The 23,055-nt window shown below is 42.1% G+C and overlaps 1 protein-coding gene across 1 annotated transcript; it reads left to right on the top strand.

Annotated features, from left to right (window-relative positions):
- Positions 1-912: 912 nt before the first annotated feature.
- On the top strand, positions 913-16,621 carry LOC309576608 (guanylate cyclase soluble subunit beta-2-like; the record flags this gene model as incomplete). Its single annotated transcript, XM_082288017.1, is given in 19 exon segments — positions 913-1,040; positions 1,042-1,200; positions 1,296-1,554; positions 1,834-1,932; positions 1,936-2,042; positions 2,948-3,042; positions 3,236-3,396; positions 3,800-3,899; positions 5,008-5,228; positions 5,315-5,420; positions 6,417-6,520; positions 7,987-8,203; positions 9,797-10,117; positions 10,824-10,972; positions 13,245-13,391; positions 13,664-13,818; positions 15,329-15,543; positions 15,632-15,754; positions 16,470-16,621. Coding segments are annotated over 19 exon segments (3,018 nt in total).
- Between the last annotated feature and the right edge of the window lie 6,434 nt (positions 16,622-23,055).

Genomic DNA, 23,055 nt, shown 5'->3' on the forward strand with positions numbered 1-23,055 from the left:
GTGTAGGGCTTTGACCCAGATTTTGATGTGCCTGCTGAACACACACAGCACTGGAGGGCTGAGGATCAGAGACAGAGCCATGAGCACAGTGCCTTAGAATCACCACACCAAGAGCAAAACCCTCCCTGCCAGACAGGCACAGAGCCCTGGCTCGAAACACAATCCCCTACAGCATCCCACAACCTGCACCAAACAGCAGCAATGAGGTGGGTGACACAGGGCTTTTAGTACCCACAGGGCTGCCTGTGCCAGTTGGGCTGATGGAGGACAGAAGCTCATCTTTATCAAGGGGAGAGGGGTTTTCCCCAAATAGTTCTTCATTGTGTCCCCTCAGGACTCACTCTCAAATCACTGAAATCTCTCACTCTACAAACAATTATTTAAAAAATAAACGTAGGAAATGGGGTAACTCTGCCAAGCACCAAACCCCATGAATTCATTGCACCTAACACCAATCACTGCGTTCCTGTTAATATCCCTGCTGCTGTCCTTTCCTGTCGGACAGGCTGGGTGGCTGCAGACACAGCCTGGATGATGGCAGCCACATGCAGGGAGCTTCACCTCCTGCTTCTTGTCAGGCCTCTGGCAGCAACTCACAGCTTGGTAGCAGTAGAACGGAAAGTGCTGCTTCTCCCCACAAACCTCCTGTCCTTGGGTAAGGGTGGCTATTGACTCCACCATTTCTGCTCCTGCTCTGCTAAGGGCAGTTCTAAGAAAGCCTTGGCAAGAAACCTCCTTGCCACTCTCCCGGCTCCTTGCCCTCCGGAGGTTGGGACCCGATGATCCCGGCCGTGCCAGGTAGTGTCCAGCTGGGGCTGACCGCACCACGTCCTGCCTGGGCTCCAGCAGCGGGCACCGGGACGAGGGACGTGCCGTGAGCTGCCGTCGTGCCGGCGATGCCGTGGCCCCGGGATGCTCCTCGGCAGCACTCAATTCCCGACACAGCCACAGCTGCGGGAAACGCGCCTCTTCTGCGGAAAACAGCCGAGCCCGTGGGGGGCGCGGAGGGGACCCGGGACCGCGCCGCTCGGGGCCGCTCCGAGCGCCGGCGGCGCGTCCGTGCCCGCGGCCACCGGGTGCCACCGGGTGCCACCGGGTGTCACCGCCGCGGGCGAGCGCGGCGGGGCCGGGCCTGGCCGGGCCGCCGCCCCCCGGGCCGGCAGCGGGCAACACAGCGGGACCGGCGGCAGCGGCAGGATGGTGAGCGGGGCGGCGGGGCGGGCCGGGACAGACAGACAGACAGCTCCTACCGGGGGCCGACAGATAGACAGGTAGCTCCTGTTGGGGATACACAGGCAGACAGCTAGCTCCTGTCGTGGACAGACAGCTGCGGCCGGAGACAGACAGGCATCTCCTGCCGGGGACAGACGGACAGACAGACGGGCAGCCCCTGCCAGCCTGAGAGCAGGGGCTGAGCGCCTGCTGCCGCCGTGTCGGGACAGGGTGCTGACCCGCAGGCTGTGGGGCATTCGGAGCGTATCATCCTTCGGCTGGTGCCGCTCTGACAGCGCTGCTCGGGCCGCTCTTTTATCGTTTCCCGATCCCCAGTGGCGAGTCCGTCAGTGCTAAGGCAGAACCGCAGCAGTCGCGGCACGGCCGAGTCTCCGCAGATGCGGCAGCCGTGCGTGGCTGCTGTGCCCGCGCTGCAGCGCCGAGCTCCGGCCGCAGCCACGGCACAGCGCATCCCCGGCCGGCGGGGCCTCGGGCCCTTCTCTGCAAAACAGCGTTGGCTGTTTCTTCTCTTCTGCTGAATGCTTGTGAAACGCTGAGGAAAAGGCTGCGCTGTTTACTGAAAGATACAATGGCTGTCAAACAATATTACTTTCTCTTTAGGCCGTCAAGCATTATTACTTTCTCTCTTGCAATATAAAATTAGCAGAGGAATCTGAAATACAAAATAGTGGTGTGTTGGGGCAGCACTTGAAAAACCAGTAGGTCTTTTCCATGTTCATATATTTGCTTTTGCAGTATGGATTTATAAACACATGCCTGAAGTCTTTGGTGGTTGAAAAGTATGGCGAAGAAACATGGGAAAAATTAAGGTAATGTGTTGCCAATAAACGTAGTGCGTTGAAAGAAAATGCACAGGAATTCAGCAACAGAGGATGTAATTTCTCATTGGTAAATGGTAGCTGATGTGTATCTCAAGTAATTATTAGGAGTAACTAACAGGGACAGTTTCTTGCCTTGTAACACTTCATCCTCTGATACTAATTTGTCCCAATTAATTTGTCATATCAGATAATTAAAGATGACATTTAGTCTTATAGACAATTTTGCAATAGACTCACTGGCTCAGCATGACAATATCAAGAAGTAATTACACTGAAAAGATGTCATCCTTAATATAAAGTCAGTTTAATTCAACTACTCTCAGAAAAGCAGCTAAATCATACATCATCTGGTTCCAATTCCCCTGCCATGAGCAGGGAACCTTCCACTAGACCAGGTTGCTCAAAGCCCCATTCAATCTGGCCTTGTATCATCTCTGGTTTTGTCTTGTCTTTATGAGCTATGTAGTATTTCCAAGATACATAAATGATATTTAGATATATACATATATTATCCATTGAAGCCAATATAAAAAAACCAGCAGGTTTGGGGAGCCTCAAAGAGCTAGATATTGTGGCCACATTGAACGACAAGCCAGTAGACCAGAAGACAAACTAAGAGTCCACTTGCTCTAGCACCCCACAGTAAGATGTCCTAATCCTTGATAGAGTTTTACCATAATGTGAAATAGCAGAAATGGAGAGGTGGACACCGCCATTCAGCCATGTTAAAGCAATTTAATTAATTTAAAGCAATTTAATATTAAACTTACATCATTAGGTGAAGTAGTGTTTGCATTCACAGCAAACAGTACTTAAGAAATACCAGTTGGGTCACCCAAGCGTGTTGTATTTCCAGCACTGCTGAAACAAGAATATTGTCTTCTCTGCTTTAGGCTGCAGGCTGGAGTCCAGGATTCTTTCTTGACTTTTGAGGTTTACAAAGATGAGATCACAATGCAGCTCGTCGACAAAGCCTGCAAAGTATTAGGTATGTGTTAGCATGCCTCAAAAATGAACCATCCTGGGTCAAGCCTGAGACTGCAGCCCAGGTTTTGTCTCCTGTGCCCTTGGGAATGTCTTCCCTGTATTGCAAATTTTCTGCCTTCATTCTTAATCCACCTGACAGCACTGCAAGAACTTGCAAACCTTTCTTATTTCTTAAGGTATCTTTATTTTGCCAGGTGTTCCTGCTGACACTGTTCTGAGCGAGTTTGGAAAGTATTTCTTTGAATTCTGCAAGCGCTCAGGCTATGACCACATGCTGAGGACACTGGGTGGAAATCTCTATGAGTTCATAGAGAACCTGGATGCATTGCACAGCTACCTGTCCCTTTCTTACCAGGCAAGTCCGAGTAGTAACTGCTGAGCAGGTATGGATGGACTCTGCCAGAGCTCATAACACAAGGAACAGCATCTCCTAGGTGTGAATAAATAATGAAAAAAATCACCAAAGCATGTTCTCCTACGTTCTGAGACAGCTGACTCCGAAATGTTAGGACAATATCTAAAAATGATTAGTTTTGACTAGTCTTCAACATTAGGTATTATTTGGTACATTGGCTTTAAAGCATAGCAGATTTTCCTTCACAGGTGAGAATATTTAATTTTATGTTTTTCAGCTTATTCATATTACAGTTTATGTTATTAAGGCATGAGATGCTTTTATCAAAGTAGAATCCATCAGTAGTCTTTTTCAGAAAAAGATATTGAGATTTTGGGTTTGGTTTTGTTTGTTTTTTCCTCAGGAGATGAATGCACCATCTTTTAGAGTGGAAAAGAATGAAGATGGGTCAATGAATTTACATTACTATTCAGACAGAAGAGGTCTGTGCCATATTGTGCCAGGTAATGAGACAAAATGCAGAGTACAGATCAATGCAATATATATACAGAATAATCAAATATTTGCAAATGCACTCAGAGTTCAGTATCTTTTTTCAGATGAGGACTGGCCATGGAATTGAAGCGTGGCAGCGTTCGGTCTCCAGACACCTGAACTCAGTACTTCCCTACTGCCTGATCACTCCTAGCTCCCAATAACTTTCATCAAAATGTACTGTATGACAACCTGGACTGTAATTGTCCATTCTTGCTATAGAATTCCGTCCCTGGAAGAAGAATTAAAGTTCATGAAGTGTATTATGTCTAACTGTTTATTAATTCTTGGTGACTCGTGCTTTTTAAATTACAGTGAAGTAGAAATTCTAGTTGAGTTCAAGACAGTCATCCACCCTGTAGTACATCCAATCTGTGAAACTCCTACTGAACCCTGCTCAAAACTGAATCTTTTATCCGAATTTACCAGAATCTCCTGAGCTGTAATTGTGCAAGGATTGGACAGCTATAGGTCTGTAAGAGAAGATCATATTCCTTTCTTTCATAAATAATGCCGAATTTAGAAGTTCATCAGAACTTCCCCCTTTGTCAAAACTCATTTAATATTGAAAGCACAGAAATATTTGGAATGTCAGACAGAGCTTTTGATGTCATTGTCCAGTATTTTGCCTAATACCCAATCAGAGATGAGAAACTGATTTTGCATCTGCATGAAAGGTATTTCCTTCCTTTCAAAATATAATATCCTTCAGCGATTGAAATAGATTGTATAGCAGAATTTCTTTAGACTGCCTGCACTTTTTGGGTTAATGGGAATTCATATTATTGCTCTATGACTACTTGAACACATTCTTCAGAGGTCCTGCTGGGCTGCTCCTAGTGAAAATAAGCATTTGTCCTCAGCCAAGGCAAAAGCAGCAGTAACTTTAAAGCTGACCTCCTGTGTGCATATTCTCATCATGGCAACGGTAGCAAGAACGACATGGGTTGCTTTCTTCTTCCAGAGTCCTTTGGAAAAGTGATTTCTGAAACAGTGAAATTCCACTGTGGGCCCTCTAAAAGGGGAATTGAAAAGGTTTTGTTCTTGGCAATACCTTGTCTTTTGTTTCTTCTTCAGGAATCATCAGTGCAGCAGCCCTGGATTTTTTTAACATTGAGATTTCAATGAAAATAGTCAATCAAACAGAAGAAGAAGAAAGAACTGGGAAAAAAGAACATATTGTTTTTCTTGTCACTCAAACCCCTCTATTTCCATGTAAGGAAAGAAGTGAATTTTCTTCCTCATCTCGATGTCTTGTTGACTCTGAAAAACAATTTGAGAACCAACTGAATAAAGAGGTATTTTAATATTCATATCAGCATATTACTAAAATATATTTAAAGTAAAATCACCTTTGAATTTCCCTTTGGATTTATTTCAACAGGACCTAGAAAAAGCCAAGAATGCAAATGGAGACAGAGGAAACTCTGTTTGTCCTGTTAAGAAAAGTCACTGGAAAACATTAAGAGGAATAATCACATTAGGAAAAGGTGAGCGATTGTTCAGAGAGAGCTTGTCATCATTTCTGAGTCTCTTCAGCAAGAAAGTCAGTAAGCCTCCCTATCCCCACCCACCCATCCATTTTGAAGTTACCATTTATATTTCCTCTGCAAATTTTCAAAATGTTTCTGGTTAAGTTTCTTTCAGTTTGACATTGATGATCAAAGAAAAATTGCAGATAATAAGCATGCTTAGTAATGACAGATACTTAAATGGAATATGACCTGTCACTTTTGTCTCTTAAACAGGGCTTTCATCTGAAAAGTCTTCTTCTATAAAATGCCATTGTGTGGTGAATTTGATTCTTCATTGTCATGTCACTTGGTTTAAGATGCTGAATTTAAAAGCATGTTTTTTAACTCGGTAGATACTATTCCTTCCAAAACTATCAACTGTAGTAAATTTTGAAAGCCAAATTACATCCTCCGCTACCAAAAGTCTACTGCTAATCTAGCAATCTCTGTTCGTACCTCTATATATTAGATGTTTATATATGTTTATAAAACTGAAGGAATTTTTCAGAAGGAATGAAAATCTAGTTCAGTATTGCCAAGATGTTGGTTTTTTTTTTTTCTCTAAGTGTTTCTTAGGAGCTGGCAAAGTGTATTAAATCCACTTCTGTGCACATTTTTGTGGGATGTAGCTGTGTCATATTGCTATGGCATCTGCAGATTCATAAAGGAGTAACATCTACAGTTGTTAATCTATTCTTATTTTTTCCACATAATCTCATGCATCTAGTGCTCTGTGGTTTTTGTGTGCTTAAGTTTTAAACACCCAGCCAACTCAGATTAGTTGCTAATCAGCTGTGGATTACACGGCAGAGCATTTAGCACAGATGTGTGCTCATTTCTGGGCCCACACACTGTTTGCTTTGTCTTCAGTCATTATGATCTAGGGTCCTGTTTCACTGAGTGGCAAAAAGTAATGCTGATGGGCTTTATGAGGTGCAGCCTGATTTAAAGACTATACATTTATCACCACAGGTAAGCTCCTGAGAGGATTTGATCCTGTTTATCCCAAGAGCCTCTGGATTGACACAAAAACATTTTGCAATGGACTTCCTTTTCATATGGTTTTTGACAAAGAGGTAGGACAAGCATGTGGTCAGGGCCCTTAGTTTGCATAAACCTCGTAGTAATTTCCCTCTATTTTGACTGTCCTACAGTTCCCTGCTGCATGTGCTCTGTGTGCAGTGCACACTCACAGGATTTGCAGAAGTACTCTGTACAGAGACATGCAATAAACAAAGCAACTCTCTCTCTGGATCACTGCAGACAGGAATCTCCTTTGAATTTATTGAGTTTACCATGTCTGAAACAGCTGCAGAAATGCCAGCAAGGTTTATTGCAGCAGTCTATCTGTTACCAAATACTAAGCAGAATTTTTCGAGGTTTCTGGCCACCTTCCTGTCCCTGGATATACCAGAGACATGTCCCATCCTTTAAATTGGCTTTGCCAAGTTAGTCCCCTTCTGCTCCTATTAATCTATCCCAAGGCTTTGAGGGCTCTGCTGGCAGGTGAGGCTCTATGTGCTTCCTGAGACATGCTTCTGCTGGGAAAACCCAGCTACCTACCAAATCAGGCAGCATGCAGCCCCATCTAGGACCCAAAAATCTCTTTACCTTCTGGGGCAGGATTGAGTCTCCTCTCCTTTGCACACATAATCTACAGTCCCCTATAAGGGCTGCCCTCCCAACTAGCCTGGGTTCCCACCAAGCTACAGCTCCTCTTGCTCCGAACTCGGTGGAGAGAATATTGGCTTAAGACAGGAGCAAAGAAAGGAGAAACTGAGGATGGGACAGCAGAAGAACGCTGACCACATTCCCCTCAGGGAACATGTTTTGATATCATGCTGATCGAGATTTCCAGAGCACACAACCTGCTTCGTGCTACTGTCCACATCAGCCAAAATACAGTGTCTTTAACCTTTCAAGAGGGCCATATTTTATGCAGAATTTAATAAGATTACTAGTGTGCAAAGAAGACAAATCCTACACCCATTCCTGGTAGCTGGGTCAGAGCTTCAGTAACTGATAACAAGCAGAGAAGAACATTTCTGCAGAATTTAAGAGCTCACATATGGTCAGCAGAGTAAAGAAGAATGACTAAACCTTTACACCCAGTTAAGAGAAAGTAACCCATGGCATCTATTAGAAAATTAATATTTGCCAAGCCATTCTATGCCACAGTTATTTTCATTTTGGAATACAAGACACTCTGGTGTCTCTTAACTTTCTCCTGCAGCTACCTGTTTGTTAGGCCTACACAAATGCAAGCAGGGATAATAGCAGGTAGTTTTGGGGATTTTTCACAATTGACAGGAAGGAACACTTAATTAACAACATTCTTTTCCTGGGGCTTTGCCTTGCTATAAAGGGCATGCATTCAGAGCTGTGTAGTAACTACTAACAAGGTAGAAATTCTGTTCAGAAATAAGCCACATACTCTAGCAAGGCTCAGCGTGTGGAAATGTATAAACAGCAATCAGCTGTAGCTTGGTCTGAACCCAAAGGGACATGAATTGTAACACATGGCCTATGTTTTCTTTTTAAGCTCAAAGTGAAGCAAGCTGGGGTGAGCATTCAAAAGATTGTACCTGGCCTTCAGACCATGGGCATCTGCTTGGATCAGTACTTCAGGATCGTTCACCCAGAAGTACCCTTCACCATCTCCAGCATTCAGAAATTCATCAACAGCCAATTTGTTTTCCAGACTAGAAGAGAGATGATGCCTGAGTCGTGGAAAGAACGGCCAATGCTAGAGCTAAGAGGTACTTCACTGTTTTCAGTAGCACGAGTGCTCATATTAAATCAGGAATTACACAGAGGTGCACTCCTGACCTCACTCAAGTCCTATAAATAGCCTTTGGGAGAGGAGATTACATGGTTCTGTTTAGAGAAACATGACATGCTCGTACACAAATTCTGCTATCACCCCACCAGATTTTGAAGGCTTTCAGTCAGAAACAACAACTTTGCTCCTATTTGAAAGGCTTAGAAATATGGTGCTTTTCTGATGCTGCAAAACCCACATGTGAATACATTATTTGTTCTTAATTTATGCCTTTGAGGGGAGTTATTTGCTACTGGCTGGGTTTCAAATGTGATTAAAAATAGATTAGTTCTCTGTGCTTTTATTTTTTGTAGCACATTTTCAGATTCTGATTTCTGTCTTCACACAACCCCCCCAAAGCCACATAAGAGTTTACAAGTTAAAATTATCTCAGCAAAGAAGATACTGTATTTGCTTTATTTTTACTGAGAGGACTGAATATGGGATGATCCTCTGCTAGGTGTAATTAACTATAATGACATTTGCTTTAAGTGTTCTGTGACTTCAATTTTGCTTTTCTGAGCTATGTAATCTCACCTAATTTTCTCTTGTCTCATTTCACCTTTATGTAATGAGTGTAAAATGTCGTATTCCTGAGATTCAGAAAAAACTAAGGGTTTAGGGAGACCTTGAAAAAAGTAATGCTACCAAAACAAGGAACTTTGACTAGTCATGGGTACAACTGTACTTTCTCTTATGCTTTGGGGGTTAATTCACATGGTATTTCTGATGTTTCAATCCTCTTACTTTTAAAGCTGTTCATCCAGTAGCCCTGGGGATGAGGTGAGGGAGAAAGAAAGAAACAGGAATTTCTAGATTGCTGTTTAGAAACCTATGATACTTGTGAAGCAAGATAATAATAATAATAATAATAATAATAATAATAATAATAATAATAATAATAATAATAATATACAAAGCAGAATCATAACCAAACCTCAACCAAAAACCAAAAAACTGAATCGCCCACCAAAAATCCTTTTTACCTTTCAGGCATTTTTGTAACTGCTTATTTAGATTATGATAGTGAGGGAAAGCTCCAGTTTCCAGGAAGGAAAGTGCCATTGACTTTACTGGGACACAAACTATGCGCTGTGAAATTAAACTTCAAATGTTTTGCTTAATCACCGTGAGTCTTGGTTCCCCTGTGCATGATTCTAACTGACTGGCTTCAGGAACAGCTCAAGACCAGGGAGTAGAGGAGGGGAAATGCAGAAGGGAGCAGAAAGGAGAGGAGAGATATTGTGAGCACTGGGGTTCCTCATGAGGAAGAGACCTGAGTCACAGTTGGGCTCTGCCCAGCACCTGCAGTGAGGGAGTGACTGCTTCCTGGGTCCTGGCATTTTGTTATTTGCCTAGTGTAGCTCCTCTGAAAAGGAGGATTCACAGAAAACAAATTCCTGCGATCATCCAGACCCTACAGAAACCCACTGTCCTTGGAACTCATCCCCTAAAATTAACACCAGTAATGCTGAGCACCGTGTGAAAGGCCACACTGCTGAAAACCCTTGCCAACACTTGTTCCCCACAGGCCAGATGATGTGGATGGAGTCCCTTCAGTGCATGCTCTACCTCTGCTCACCTTTGCTTCGCACTTTGCATGAGCTGGAGGAGCGGCAGATGCACATCGCAGACATTGCCCCTCACGATGTGACCAGGGATTTGATTCTCCTCAATCAGCAGCGACTGGCAGAGATGGAGCTCTCAAACCAGCTGGAGAGGAAGAAGGAAGAGCTGAGGATCCTGTCAAAACACCTGGAGGAAGAGAAGAAGAAGACTGAAGCTCTGCTCTATGCCATGCTTCCCCAGCACGTGGCCAACCAGCTGAAAGAGGGGAAGCGAGTTGAGGCAGGTGAATGAACAGGATCATTTGGGATGTGGGATTTCTGCATTTGGAGATGGTGATAGAGACTGGGGTGCTGGCACAGCCCCTTTGCCACTGCTGTGGAGTCCTCTGTACTTGGTGACGTTCTTGGGTAGGAGGATGACCCAGACCCTTAATCTCGCTGATAATAAAAATTAGGCTATTCTTTCAAAGAAAGCTTTGGAAGCTCTTTGCCAGTATTGTTCTTTAGGTGGTGAAATGTGGTAGTAGCTGCCCAGTCAGTGAAAAAATTCAGTGATCAACAGTAATCTGAGATTTTGGTTTTAACATGGATATACAGGAAAACAAGGGCTCAGAAGTGAAGGAAATGAAGAAAGTGGTGTTTCCTAGACTATTCTCTTAGTACCTCTGTAAACACAGAATCGTGATGATTCCCATTGTTATTAAGGGTAGCAATTAAATGCCTAAATTCCCTTTAGTAAGTACATATATGAAACTAAGGATAACAAGCTAAGTGTATCCTGTATATGATGTATTCAGATCTCTGCGTTGAGATGTGCAATGATTCTTACATTTGATACAGTCTATATCGACACTTCTCCTTCGTCTCAGCACCCACTTATGAATATTACAACTGATAGGTCACTGGATGATCTGTGCAAACAAGTCTTGAACAGATACCATGATTGTCCAGCCATTGCAAGTACTTAACCACTGCTCTTTCTGCTCACAGGAGAGTTCAAGGAGTGCACTGTATTGTTCAGTGACGTGGTGACCTTTACCAACATTTGTGCCCAATGTGAGCCTATTCAGATAGTTCTCATGTTAAATTCAATGTACCTGAGATTTGACAGACTGACCACGGTGCATGACGTGTACAAGGTAGGTACTGTTCAAAAAACGCTGTAGAAATTTTTGCTGTGGTTTTTGCTTTGCTTTTTTTTTTTTTTTTTTGCTTTTAAATGTACTTTAATCCTCTTCAGCACAGCATAATTTTTTTTTTTTTTTTTGCTTTTAAATGTACTTAAATCCTCTTCAGCACAGCATAATTTTTTATAAATCATAAAATATTACCTATTTGTAGTGGCCACGCAAACTGAAAAACAAAGGGAAGTGTGATTAAATCTGTTTAAAATTTTTGGACAGGAATGCAACTTCTGTCATAGACTAAAGTCTCTTTCCACAATGCTAATACCAGAATGGCTGTTTTTTCATGTATCTCTTTCCCTCCTATCTCAAATGCCTGTCCAACATGACTAATTTTCCTAGGTCCTTTATTTGAACTTTTTGTAAATAGGTCACTATCATTAAGTGTCACTCTGGTGGAAATTAACATTGTAAACAATACCCAGATAATACCCAGACTTTTTATTTATTTCATGGAGATCTTCAGCTATGGTATTGATCTCCTGCTGACCCCCAAAGAGCATCAATTAGACCTAGGCTGTAATGTACATGTGATCTCCAAACTGTGCTGCAAAGATCAGAGCACTGTCTGGCCTACTGTAATAGTGTCATTAACACTTCCAGAGTTACCAGATTTGATGTGCTGAAGAGCAGTTCCTAAGTTTCTGTCTGTTCCCAGCTCATTAAGTATCGAGGAAGGCAGAAATAGTAAAGGGTGAAATCCAGATCTCGTTCATTCCTTGCTCAGGCAAGGCTTGCAGTTCATCCCACATAAATTGTACTGGGAAATCAGAAGCATTTCTTCCTTGGCAAGGAATATGTATTCAATAATTGAAGCATTCAGGATATGGCTCACAGATTTTAGGATAGATTAGCATCATATTCTATGTAAATCATCCATCATGAGTAAATGATATGTCACTATAATAATCTCCTTTTGATGCCTGTATATAACTCCTATTAATATTGAAGGAGGTTACTGGGGTACAGAAAGCAAGGATGAGATTACTATTGCAGGGAATTGGAAAAGAAATGAAATAGTGGCATTGATCAAAGAAACTTGGCCCAAGCTTAAAACCATCTAAAGTTATGAATAAATCTTGCTAAATTAAATCTTCTACTATGGCTGAAAAATAATTAGGGTATCTATTTGCATTAGTAGCTTTTTACAGTTGTTTTTAATTTGTTACAGAAAATTACTGGCGTCAGCGTGGGTTTGGCTATCTGATAGAAGGCATGGACAGGAACACATTCTTTGAGATTAATGTGCTGAACAGTTTTAAGTCATTATGTTAATGCACAAACCCAAATATTACATTATGTTTCCACTGTCCTATTGGTGTTAATTTTTAAGAAAGCCAATCAATCTAATCTAAAAGATCTCTTGTTTACTGATGATAAATGGCCAGTGAAGTCTCGTAAGAGCAGTTAAAAAAATTTCACTACCATGTAACCGGCTTTTACAGTGGGTTTATAAACATTAAAGAATTCCCTGTTTCATACAGGTCTGTTCTATTTCCAGCAAAATTTCTGATACAGGAACAAAATCCAAAGTATTTCTCTTACTTTTGCATGTATTTCAAGGAGACTGGATGCCTGAAGGAGGACAAACCCTTCAGCATATGTGTCACAGGCTGCAGCTGTTGTGGGAAAACAGCTGGTTGTAGGGAAGGATGCTCCCAAATTGCTTAGCTCACACTGTGTTCTGTGACATTCTGGAGATGAGGTTCCTTAATTTCATGTGAACCCCTTAATCATAATCAGCCGTGAATAGGCTCCCTTGCTTTATTATGACTTTTTAAAAAAATAAATCTCTCCTAAATAAGAAATATGCTTTTAGCACCAATTGTGAATTAGAGCTAATTAATATCACTCATCTATCATGTAACCTCCTGGCTCAGGAGGCTGTGCCTCGGGTTAGCTCTCTGCATATGGGTCTGCCCTGCAAAAGAGGAAGGCAAACAGTCTGACACTTGCACAGCAGCCCTTTCTCCTTAGGGTCTCTCACACTGATATCTAAAGTGGGTCAAGTGAGCAGGGACAGAATGTGTTGAAATTTTTAGTGTGGAGTGAAGGAAAGAATCTCCATCTCAAGGAAACTCACGTGTGCTAGAGCTTTTCAGTGACTGGAAACATCTTTTAAGAGAAAGGGGCAGCTGGTGCAGATAAGAAGAGCCCTGAACAGCAAAACACTAACCTGAGTGAGATATACCTGGCATGCTCATGTGCTTGTCCCTCTCAATTAAAGGTGGAGACGATTGGAGATGCCTACATGGTTGTAGGTGGGGTCCCTGTGCCTGTACCCACTCATGCTGAGCGAGTTGCTAATTTTGCCTTGGGCATGATAATGGCAGCCAAAGGAGTGCAGAACCCAGTTTCTGGAAATCCTATCCAAGTAAGTTAACACAAAGGTGCATCTGTGTCTGTCTGCTTCTCGTGCTGAGCTTCTGGTTAATGTATTGCAGCAGCACCTCAAACAGCTGCTTCTGACTCCTCTGTGGCTTTGGGCAAGGCCCACATGGGCATATTTTTCATGAAGAGTGTCTCCCTGTGGATATTTGATATCATACTGGTGTCCAGTGTTGTGTTGAGATGAACTGGATAGCATTAAGAAAGATGTTAAATAACAAGTGACATTTTTGGGGGGTGTTTTATGTCTTTGTAAAGATTCGAGTTGGGATCCATACAGGTCCTGTTTTGGCTGGGGTTGTTGGAGAAAAGATGCCTCGTTACTGCTTGTTTGGAGACACAGTGAATATCGCTTCCCGCATGGAGAGCCACGGTGTCCCGAGCAAAATTCACCTGAGCTCCAGTGCCTATCAGTGAGTAACTGCGTTGGAAACTTTACCTGTTCAAATCCGTGCTGAAATCCACTGCCTTGGTAGCTGCACCTTTCAGTGTAGATGGTGCTTAGTCACTCTTTTAAGCAGCTTGTAAAGGAAAGTCACTGCTTGTAAAGAGCTTGATTTTCTCTATTTATTCCAAATGTACCTTTATATAGAAGCAGAGGTTTGAGAGTCTCCATCCAAGAGAGCAAAATATTTAAAAAAAAAAAAAATTGTGACAGCTTAGCTGGAAGTACTGATAAATTGATGTAGATGCTAGAAAGACAATCAGAACATTTAGAATGTTTATTAACAAAAGCTTTAAAATCTCTCTCTTTGAGTACCATAATTTGTAGTGAAACAGTTTTATTTACACTTACTATGGATAAACTGCATACACAGCTATCTTCTTCATGCTGTAATTTACTCTCCAGAAACTCATGTTCATAAAAAATTAATACTGTATTTTCAAGAACTTCATGTATGCATAAAATCTGTGTGCAAGAGTGGAAGCAAAGACAAACTATAAAGGAAGTAGTGCAACAGTATTTTCTGGGCACACAGGAATGATGTTGGGAAAATGAGAACTCAGCTGGCACTGAAATGGGCAACAAAGTTCAAAGGCAGTCAGAGGAGCTTCTGCAATGTTAGAATATAAACAGACACATGGACCTGCTGTGGCAGGTGATTCAGTGACAGTGCCCTGAAGAAAGGCTGAGTTACTCAAGGCCTTTCTTGCCTTGGTCTTCATTGATGAGATCTTCAAGGTCCCTGCACCAAGAGTCAGGGTCCAAGGAGTAGGTGAACTGTAAGTATTGGAAGAGGATCAGAGCAGGGGTCTTTTGAGACACCTCAATCTACAGAAATGTGAGGGAGCAGAAGGGATCTGAGGTAATGAGAGAGCTGGGCGATGGCACTGCAGAGCTGCTGGCTGTCAGCTTTGGAAGGCCGTGACTGTCAGCACCGTAGCAGCTGAAGAAAGCCAGATGCTACAGCTGCATGGAAAAATGGCAAGGGGGACAGGGTGAAACTGGAGGCTGATAAGCCTCGTGTCAGTCCCAGTGAAAATCAAATGGCCATTTTTGAACACATGAAAAAGGCAATCGGGAATAGCAAGTCTGGATGTAAAATAAGTAAGTCTGGATGTAGAATAAGTAAATCATGCTTGATGGACCTGATTGCCTTCTCTGATGAAATGACTGGGGATAATTCTGTCTAGCTGATATTGGCTGCCTCAGTTCTTAAGTTCTATTTACTGGTCAATAAGAACCCTCCGCCCTACTGAAGTATTTGACTACGTGATCCATTAATTTTGATCAGGCTGTATGTGTAAAGCTATGAAAGCACAACAGGCTTGAATAAACAGTTGAAACAAATCCTGAGTTGTTCATGAATTGAGACTCTTTTCCCCAGACTGTTGTGATTTGATCACTCGGCTCTTTTAAAACATCAGTGTCACTTCTATTTGTCTTGAATTTTCACATTCGTTTTGCTTCTCATACTTTAGGTGCCTAAAATACAAGAATTTTGAGATTACTGAAAGAGGAGAAATAGAAGTAAAAGGCAAAGGGAAAATGCACACATACTTCCTCATTAGAAATAAATCTGCAACTGAGAATGAGATTATGGGAAGGCCTCTGAAAGATTTAGATTCTGGCCATGAATCTGTTCAGTCCCTTCCAGAAGGCAAGACTGAAACAATACCAAGTTCTCATCAGCCAGGTAGAGTCAACTCAACACATATTTTCTTCCTTGAACAAATGAGCATTAATACAATCCAATTAAATGTCCTTTTGTGTTGTTCTTTCAGCTACTCAGACTCAGCCAGAAAAGGACCAGACCCCAGCTATTGCAATGAAATATGTTGACGGCCCCACAGATGCACAAAACAGCTTCAAAAGAAGAAATCAGATGAAAGTTGGAGATTTAACAGGTAGTTTTGGTTACCATCTCACAAAGACCACAGAACTAGGAAGTAACTGAGGTTTAATCTTACAAGTTCTTTATATGCGTCTTCTGAATAACTATTGTTTTACTTGAGCCAGAAATTCATGCCAACATATACACATCACCCTTCTGCACACTCTTTAGGGCCAGACAAATTTCACCTTTGGAGCAATCCCAGGTGTTGATTGTGCACTAGGGAGAAAGAAGCTGACAGAGCTGTCAAACCCCAGAGCCCTTCTGGCTGTGCAAATAGAATTGATAAACGTTAGACAGCTCTGCACAGGGACAGAGCCATGAACTGTTCATGTACCCATCTTTTCCTAGAAAAAGTGTAGTTATGGGGGAGCCTTACCTACTCAAGAGAGACCTCAGTCCTCAAGCCAGACTGCTGCAGGAGTCAGAAGGATTTAATGCCATGCTCATGTTCTGTGACCAAAGTTCATTCTCCTTTGAAGCAGCTGATGCTGAAAGATAACAGATTTGATGCCATAACAATCTAATTCAGCAAGTCTTGTAGTTCTATTTCTGTGTTTTGTGGATTTTATAAAGACTAAATATGTTGTCACTAATTACTAGAAAATATTTTACTGCCTTGCCTCCCACCTACTTAGATGTGGTAGTTATTCCAGTATGTGGTGTGCTGACAAACAGAAACCTTGCTGGTCCTTAAAAACTCACACTTCAGGCGTGTCTCCTTGCAGGCAAAACTTGTGATTCCAAAAGCGATGGAAGTCTCCATGGCAACCAGCAAGCAGATGATGGTTCTCGTCCTCCAAACCAGGGAAGAGTCAAACCTGCTGCTGAAGAGCCACAGAATAGAAATGTTCGCTCTAATTTTTGCACTTTACTCTAAGTTTCTTACTTTTACATTAAACAGAGAAATTTTATTATGATTTTGTGCATTTTGCTGTTATGGGACTGATTTTGTATATGAGTACCACATGATTTTGTAAAAAAAAAAAGAAAAAAGACATTTCATCACAGTGTTCAGTAAAAATAAAACAATGGAGGAAATTTTTTTAAATCAATCTACATGGGCCATATAATACTCCCAGTGGAGGAAGAAACCCTTGCAAGATGCTTTGAAGATGCATTTTCAGCCTGTGCCACATCTTTGAATATCCCTGTGCAAAAATCTTGTGTTGGTATCTGATGCAGCAATTGAGAAAGAGGTGACTCATCCAGCCAGAAATATTCCTACTCAAATGAGCACTTGCCATAAAAGAAACATTCCCTGAAGTGACCATCTGTCTTGACTCCAGCACAGCCAACAACTTCCCCATGTAAGGTTAGCAGAGTTACATCTACATTTTAACTGCAACAACAGCTTCATCTCTTAACAGGTCTTTTGTTGGGTAAAGGCATCATGAAGTAGAAGTGCAGAATAGATCTAAAACAACCTGTATTTTTGCATCCTGAGGAGGGAATAATATCTACTTGATAGCATGCAACAGTAAAAAAGAGCACCTGTGATCTCTGAACCAGCCACACATGCTGTGCATAGAAGGACATGGAAATGGTGGAGTTACAAAGCATCAGATTTGTCACAACACTGAAGGACTGTTCGAGGCCTACAACCTATTTGACACCTTCAAATGAGTTTCAAGTTTATTTCTCGTTTTGTCAGCCCAGCTAATAAAAAAAAACCAAATTTCAGGACTGCAGAAGGAGACTGTCAGTGCTGGAATTAATGTTGCTAATATAATTGAAAACAACAGCATTCAAGATCAACATTACTCACCTGGTGTCAGAGGCTGCTCAGCTGAAATACTTCCATGCTGATGTACTCTTAAATTATACCTGATCAGAAATAGCAGAGAAAAATTGAAGTTCATCTGTCAGGGATTTCAGACAGAGGAGCAAAAATACAATGGATATAAAGGTTGTAGATAATTTGGTGCATCATAAATTGTGCTCTCACTCCTATAAATGGATCCTGGAGTAGGTGGGTTACTTTGACAGAAGATGTGCCCTGCACACTGATTTATTACCTCTGGGTGTGGATTCAGCGACTAAGGATGCAGGCATGAGACTAATGTGAACTTTGAGCAAAATCTCACTGGAGAAGGTGATAATGTTACTCCTCTCTAACAGTCTGGAGCATCACATTTCCACCTCTGTGTCTGCAGCCAGAACAAAGCTCTTTAAACAGCAGACAGAGAGCTAAGACTGATGAAAGGCATCTCCTCCTCTTCATGCTATAGCCAGATGAAATTTCACCTGGTTAGATTTTTTTTTTTCAAATCTGAGACAGGAGCTCCATAGTCCAGGATCTCTGTCTAAATGAGCAATTAGTGCAATTAGAGCAGCAGAGGAGGATGCACAGAGTAAAACCATCAGTGCTGTTCTCCACACCAGAGGTGTTCAGGGGATTTGCTAGGTGTGGTCCCATGCAATAATACCTGTTAGCTTTTGGAGCACCTCATAAGCACATCCTCTGACTTACGTTTCATCCAGAAGAAATCCATTCGTGTGCTGTGAGACCACTTTACAGCGAGAAACAAAGTATGGTGAGTGGCTTTGAGCAGGAAATTCACTCAGGAGTGTACTCCTGACTGACTGAAATGCTGTTGTAGGCACACCCTGTAACAGGAGGACTTTCCACCATACAGCTGAGCAGCACCATTGAGGGAGTTCAATTTTATGAATGGAAAGCTTTATTTATTTATTTGGATATTGTTATCTAGGTATTCTTCATTATTTTGGCAAGGGAGAAATCTACTGTATGTTGATGCTGCATCTGAGGGTTATAATTGCTAAGTTGGGTATCAAGATTTCAAACACTGGACTCTGTGCTACCCTCAGACACACAATCTCAGTATCACCTTCACCCCTGGTAATGCCTCTCCATTGTCCCAGTGCTTTTTTGTGCTTCTGTAGTACGACCATAGCTTTAAGAAGACTTTCCGGAAGAATGGGAATACTCAATTTCTCTCTCACTCACAACGATGTAAAAGTGAAGTACAGGTTAAATCAGCACTGTCCCAGTGACTGAAGTCAAGAAGGAGCTCTGACAAGACTTGTGTCTCCAGCCTAGAGATGTGTTTCAGCACTCTTGACTAGTCATGCTGATGGAATGGAGAACACATCATTAACAAATGGCAGTGGAGGACTCTGTCATTATTGGCATTTGCTGTGGAGATAGAAAGCCACTTTAGTCCCAAGCAAAAGTGTGACACAGGAGTTTACGTCTCTCCGTGGCCAGTGTGAACACAGCAGGGATGCTCTTTCTGTCTCTGCTGCTCTTGCAGTCCCACACCTGTGTGGCTGAACAGCCCTGACCACTTCTCTGAAAAAAAGAATTTCCAGCTGGAAATGGTCCAACCAGTCTGGCCATCCATGAATAGGGTCTGGTATACATTCTGGGGTTTAATATAGATATATTACAGAGTAGTTTTAGGTAGAAGCCCAGAGCTCCTCTGAACTTGTATGGATCATCTTGGGAAGAAGAAAGAAAAGAATAATGGCTTAATTGCTGCCAGTATCTCTCTGTCCTTTAACACTCACTTTGCTTAAACCTGCCCTTCTTGCACTGAACAATCTATGGATGTTTAATATTGGAATGTTTTAATTGCCAGTAAGTGCTCCATGGTAAGTTACTTCATGCTGTACTGTGGTAAAAATGATGTGCTCAGTGCTTGCTCTGTGGCATCTGCTACAATCTGGTTCTCCTGGAGGTGCAGACCTGGGTCAAATCTGCACAACTGCTTCTAAAAATTAATGCGCCTGTGCATCATCATGTGTTCTTAAATCTGTAGGCACTGCTAAAGTCTGCAAAATATAATTCAAAAATAAATCTTTTCATTAATATACTGACTGCCATCTGTCAATGACTACTTTGATTCCTTTTCCCTTCCACCTTTTCTGTTCTCTTTTTCCTCTAGGCCTACAAAAGTGCACAGTCTTTGTGTCAGTCATGTATATACAGTGAATTGACACAAAAAGGGTGAGAGAAGAGAACTGCTGCTTCATGGAAGCTGAAGCTTAGAAAAATTTAAAGTTGAGATTTTGAAAGCTTTCTAAAGCATAGGGATTCCCAAATCCCATTAAATCTGGTGTTAAAACATTAACTGTAAAAGTTTGGGTACCTTAAAGGTCCAGGGACCAGATTTTTCAAAGACTTTTGTTACTTTCCTAAGTGAAAACAACTGGATTTAGGTCCTTAACTGAACACATATGCAGTGTTTAGTTCCCAAAAATTATGCTTTCCTTAAAACATTTGAAAAGCACTTCCCTGTAAAGCCTTCTAAAATGGCCTAACTAAACTTTCCAAACTGGAACATCATTTGCCGGAACTCATTGATTCATTACTTCTGACATTACAATGCAACTCTGTATGGATCCAAGCTGAACATAAAAATACACAAATTAAATAGCTGTGAAATTATTACTTCAATGGTAAGAATATATTAAAAGTATATTTGAATATAAAATACCGTAGTGAAATTCAAAACAAAAAAGGAACATAGATTTTTATAGAAGTATACAACATAATGGAAAATCCAGAGGGGATTTTTTTACACCAAGTCTCTGCTTTCACCTTAGAAAATTCAAAACTTTAGGAGTAGACAGTGAGATGAAAATCTTCCTTAAAGTTATCTGTACAAACATCTACTATTCATGCATTCTCTATACAATATTCAATCATAAATGCTTCCTGTACATAAAGAAGTGTGAAGTATTTTGATTCCTTAAATAGTTGTAATCAAAATAACACATGGAACGCTATCTTTACTCATATGACTAGACTAACAAGCACTGCTCGTTTTTTACAAGCTGTCTGTAGTTCTCTCTCACATTTATTTTGCACCTGCTTGCTGAATTTCTGTTAATGATTTTTGGTCCGAGCTGTGCTGAGAAGCCATTCCTGAAAAATTCTGATATTCACCGTCCTTCCTATTTTTACTTGGTGTCCAGCCTTCAGTCTCCAGCTGGATGAGCACAACAAGTTGGAAGCAGATTTGTAGTCACATTTTCATACCAATATGTACTTACTCTCCTGTGCTCTGTTAGAGGTGAACTCCAAACGGAAATATACTCATTGCCAAGCTTTGCAGAAATTCAGGGCAACGTTAACTGACTCTGTAACACCTCCTTAACTTTGTTTTATTAGTACTGTGAAGTTTGAAAGCTTTACCTACAGAGAAAACCTCACAGGCTCTTTGATAATTCTTATTTTGTGATTTGCATCAGACACCTTTCTGTCAAGGGAATCAGCAAACACAAGCAGTGGCACAGTTTCTGCTTTTTTGTGACAAACACACCAAACCCAGCTTCAACACCCTGTTCACATCAGTCCTAAGGCAAGGGGTCCTTGAGACACGTTGCACAGAAGCACTTTGTGGAGGGACCTTTGCTTTCTGTGGTTTCATCAGTGTCTGGGCTTCCAGCTGGCTTTGTCATGGCTTCCATTGCCGTGCTGAACATTGGGCCAGTGACCCGAAACACGGCTGAGTGATGCTCTGTGGGCATCCTGCCAAAGCGTTTTGCAGGAGAGGAACCTGACACACAGCTATCATTTAAGGCCAATTTCTCTCAGGGATCAACGGGCCTTTAAAAATTCACCAGCTCACATATCCTTTTCAGTGATGGCCATTAGATGTTTTGTGCTCTGATTTTGTGGACTTTTGAGAGAACCTTGCTTTTCAGCAAATGCTGACATATCCATTGGTAAAAGGAAACTCACAGCCTTTACTTTACCCCTGGAGAAAAAATGAGAAATCATTATGAGGATTACAAATGTATAAAACATGCAGAGAAAGTAAAAAAACCCCCAACAAAACAGCAAATCAGCAAGCAAAAAGTAAATGCTTTCAACCCTTGCATGCTGCTGGAGGCAGGATTTCATGCCATTCACATGGTCATCCCAAAGGACGATCATGGTCCTGTCTGCTGGAAGCATCTGCCATTTCCCATTGAGTCTCACTTCTGTCACTGCCTGCCCTGTGTGTACAAAGCTGTGTGTGCACAGAACCCTGGGGGTGCGCGTGCACCCACAGAGACCCTTCAGTAATTTTAGTATAATAGCCCTGAAAAGAGTTCTCAGCCTCTCTTATCCTGTATTTAAATATTTAATGGTTTTTTCCATTTACCAAACGCAGTGGGAATCCCTTGGTAGAAATAATGCTTTAGCATATATGAATTAAATTATTTTAGACATGCAAATTGCAGATGATTTGTTAGCAGTGCTGGTTTTTTATTACTTGGATGCAACTGCGCTCTATATGAATTCAAGGTGATACTTCTACAGAATTAAAGCAAAAATATTCGTATCACATACAGGATTATAGCTTTGGAGCAAAATGTGAGGAAGCTACAATAAACAAAGAATAGGAAAACCTGACATGAACCAGCATGCTGGGAAGCAAAAATGTCATCCTTGTAAAAAATTAAGCTTAATAAGCTTGCTGAACTAATTGCTAGAAATTTTCTTACTAGTGAAAAGCTAAGATTGGTGTCCATGTCAGACATTTGGGTATATAACAGAAGCATCCACCATTAAGACCATAAAAGATATTAAATTTTTTTTTTTGGTGTAAGAAACACAAAGCTTCATGCTTTGCCTCTGCGTCCTTTTTGGAGCAGTTCCCACTTTGCCCGGTCAGCTCTGGATGCAGCAGGCTGCGGGGGCCAGCCTCCGGAATCCGGGAGACCAGAGGTCTGGCTCGTGGGTCCTTCCACAGGACCGCAGCAATAGAGGCAGGTGGTGGAAGAAGGAGGCAGGCTCAATTGTGGATGAAATCCGGAAGGTTTATTGTGTCTCCGAACAGGGGACCCCGCCCCCCGGGGGTGTCCAGCAATGAGCAACCCTGAACGCACCTGCCAGGGGTTTTATGGGGGGGTGGCGACAGGGGCGGGATGACGTCAACGGCTTCGAATCAGGGAAGGAGAAGGACGGGTCTGCGGGATGAGGGACACACAAGGGAACCTATCTTGGGAAAGGGAGGGATCCTCTCCCCAAGACCAATCACTCGACGCCCCTGCCAGAACTTTCTAGAAGCTTGGGAGGGGTGCCGGAGCGATTGGCAGGGGTCTGGGAGGAGACAAATAGAGAAAGCAGGGTTATGAACACGAAACCAGGAGGGTATAAACTGGGATGGTACAGTAACACGAAACCCAAAGGGGAGACCCGGACTGAACCAAACAAGACACACTCCCACAATGCTTCAGGAGATCAACCAGCCTTCTGAAGGGGTTAGGTGAAAAGCTCTTTCCACAGCCATTTCTCCTCCTGAAGCAGCCAGCAGTGAGTTCACGAGTCACTGTTCAGCTTGGCAAGGCAGCTCA

Source organism: Coloeus monedula (genome assembly GCF_965178545.1).
Source record: "Coloeus monedula genome assembly, chromosome: 10".
Classification (NCBI taxonomy): Eukaryota; Metazoa; Chordata; class Aves; order Passeriformes; family Corvidae; genus Coloeus; species Coloeus monedula.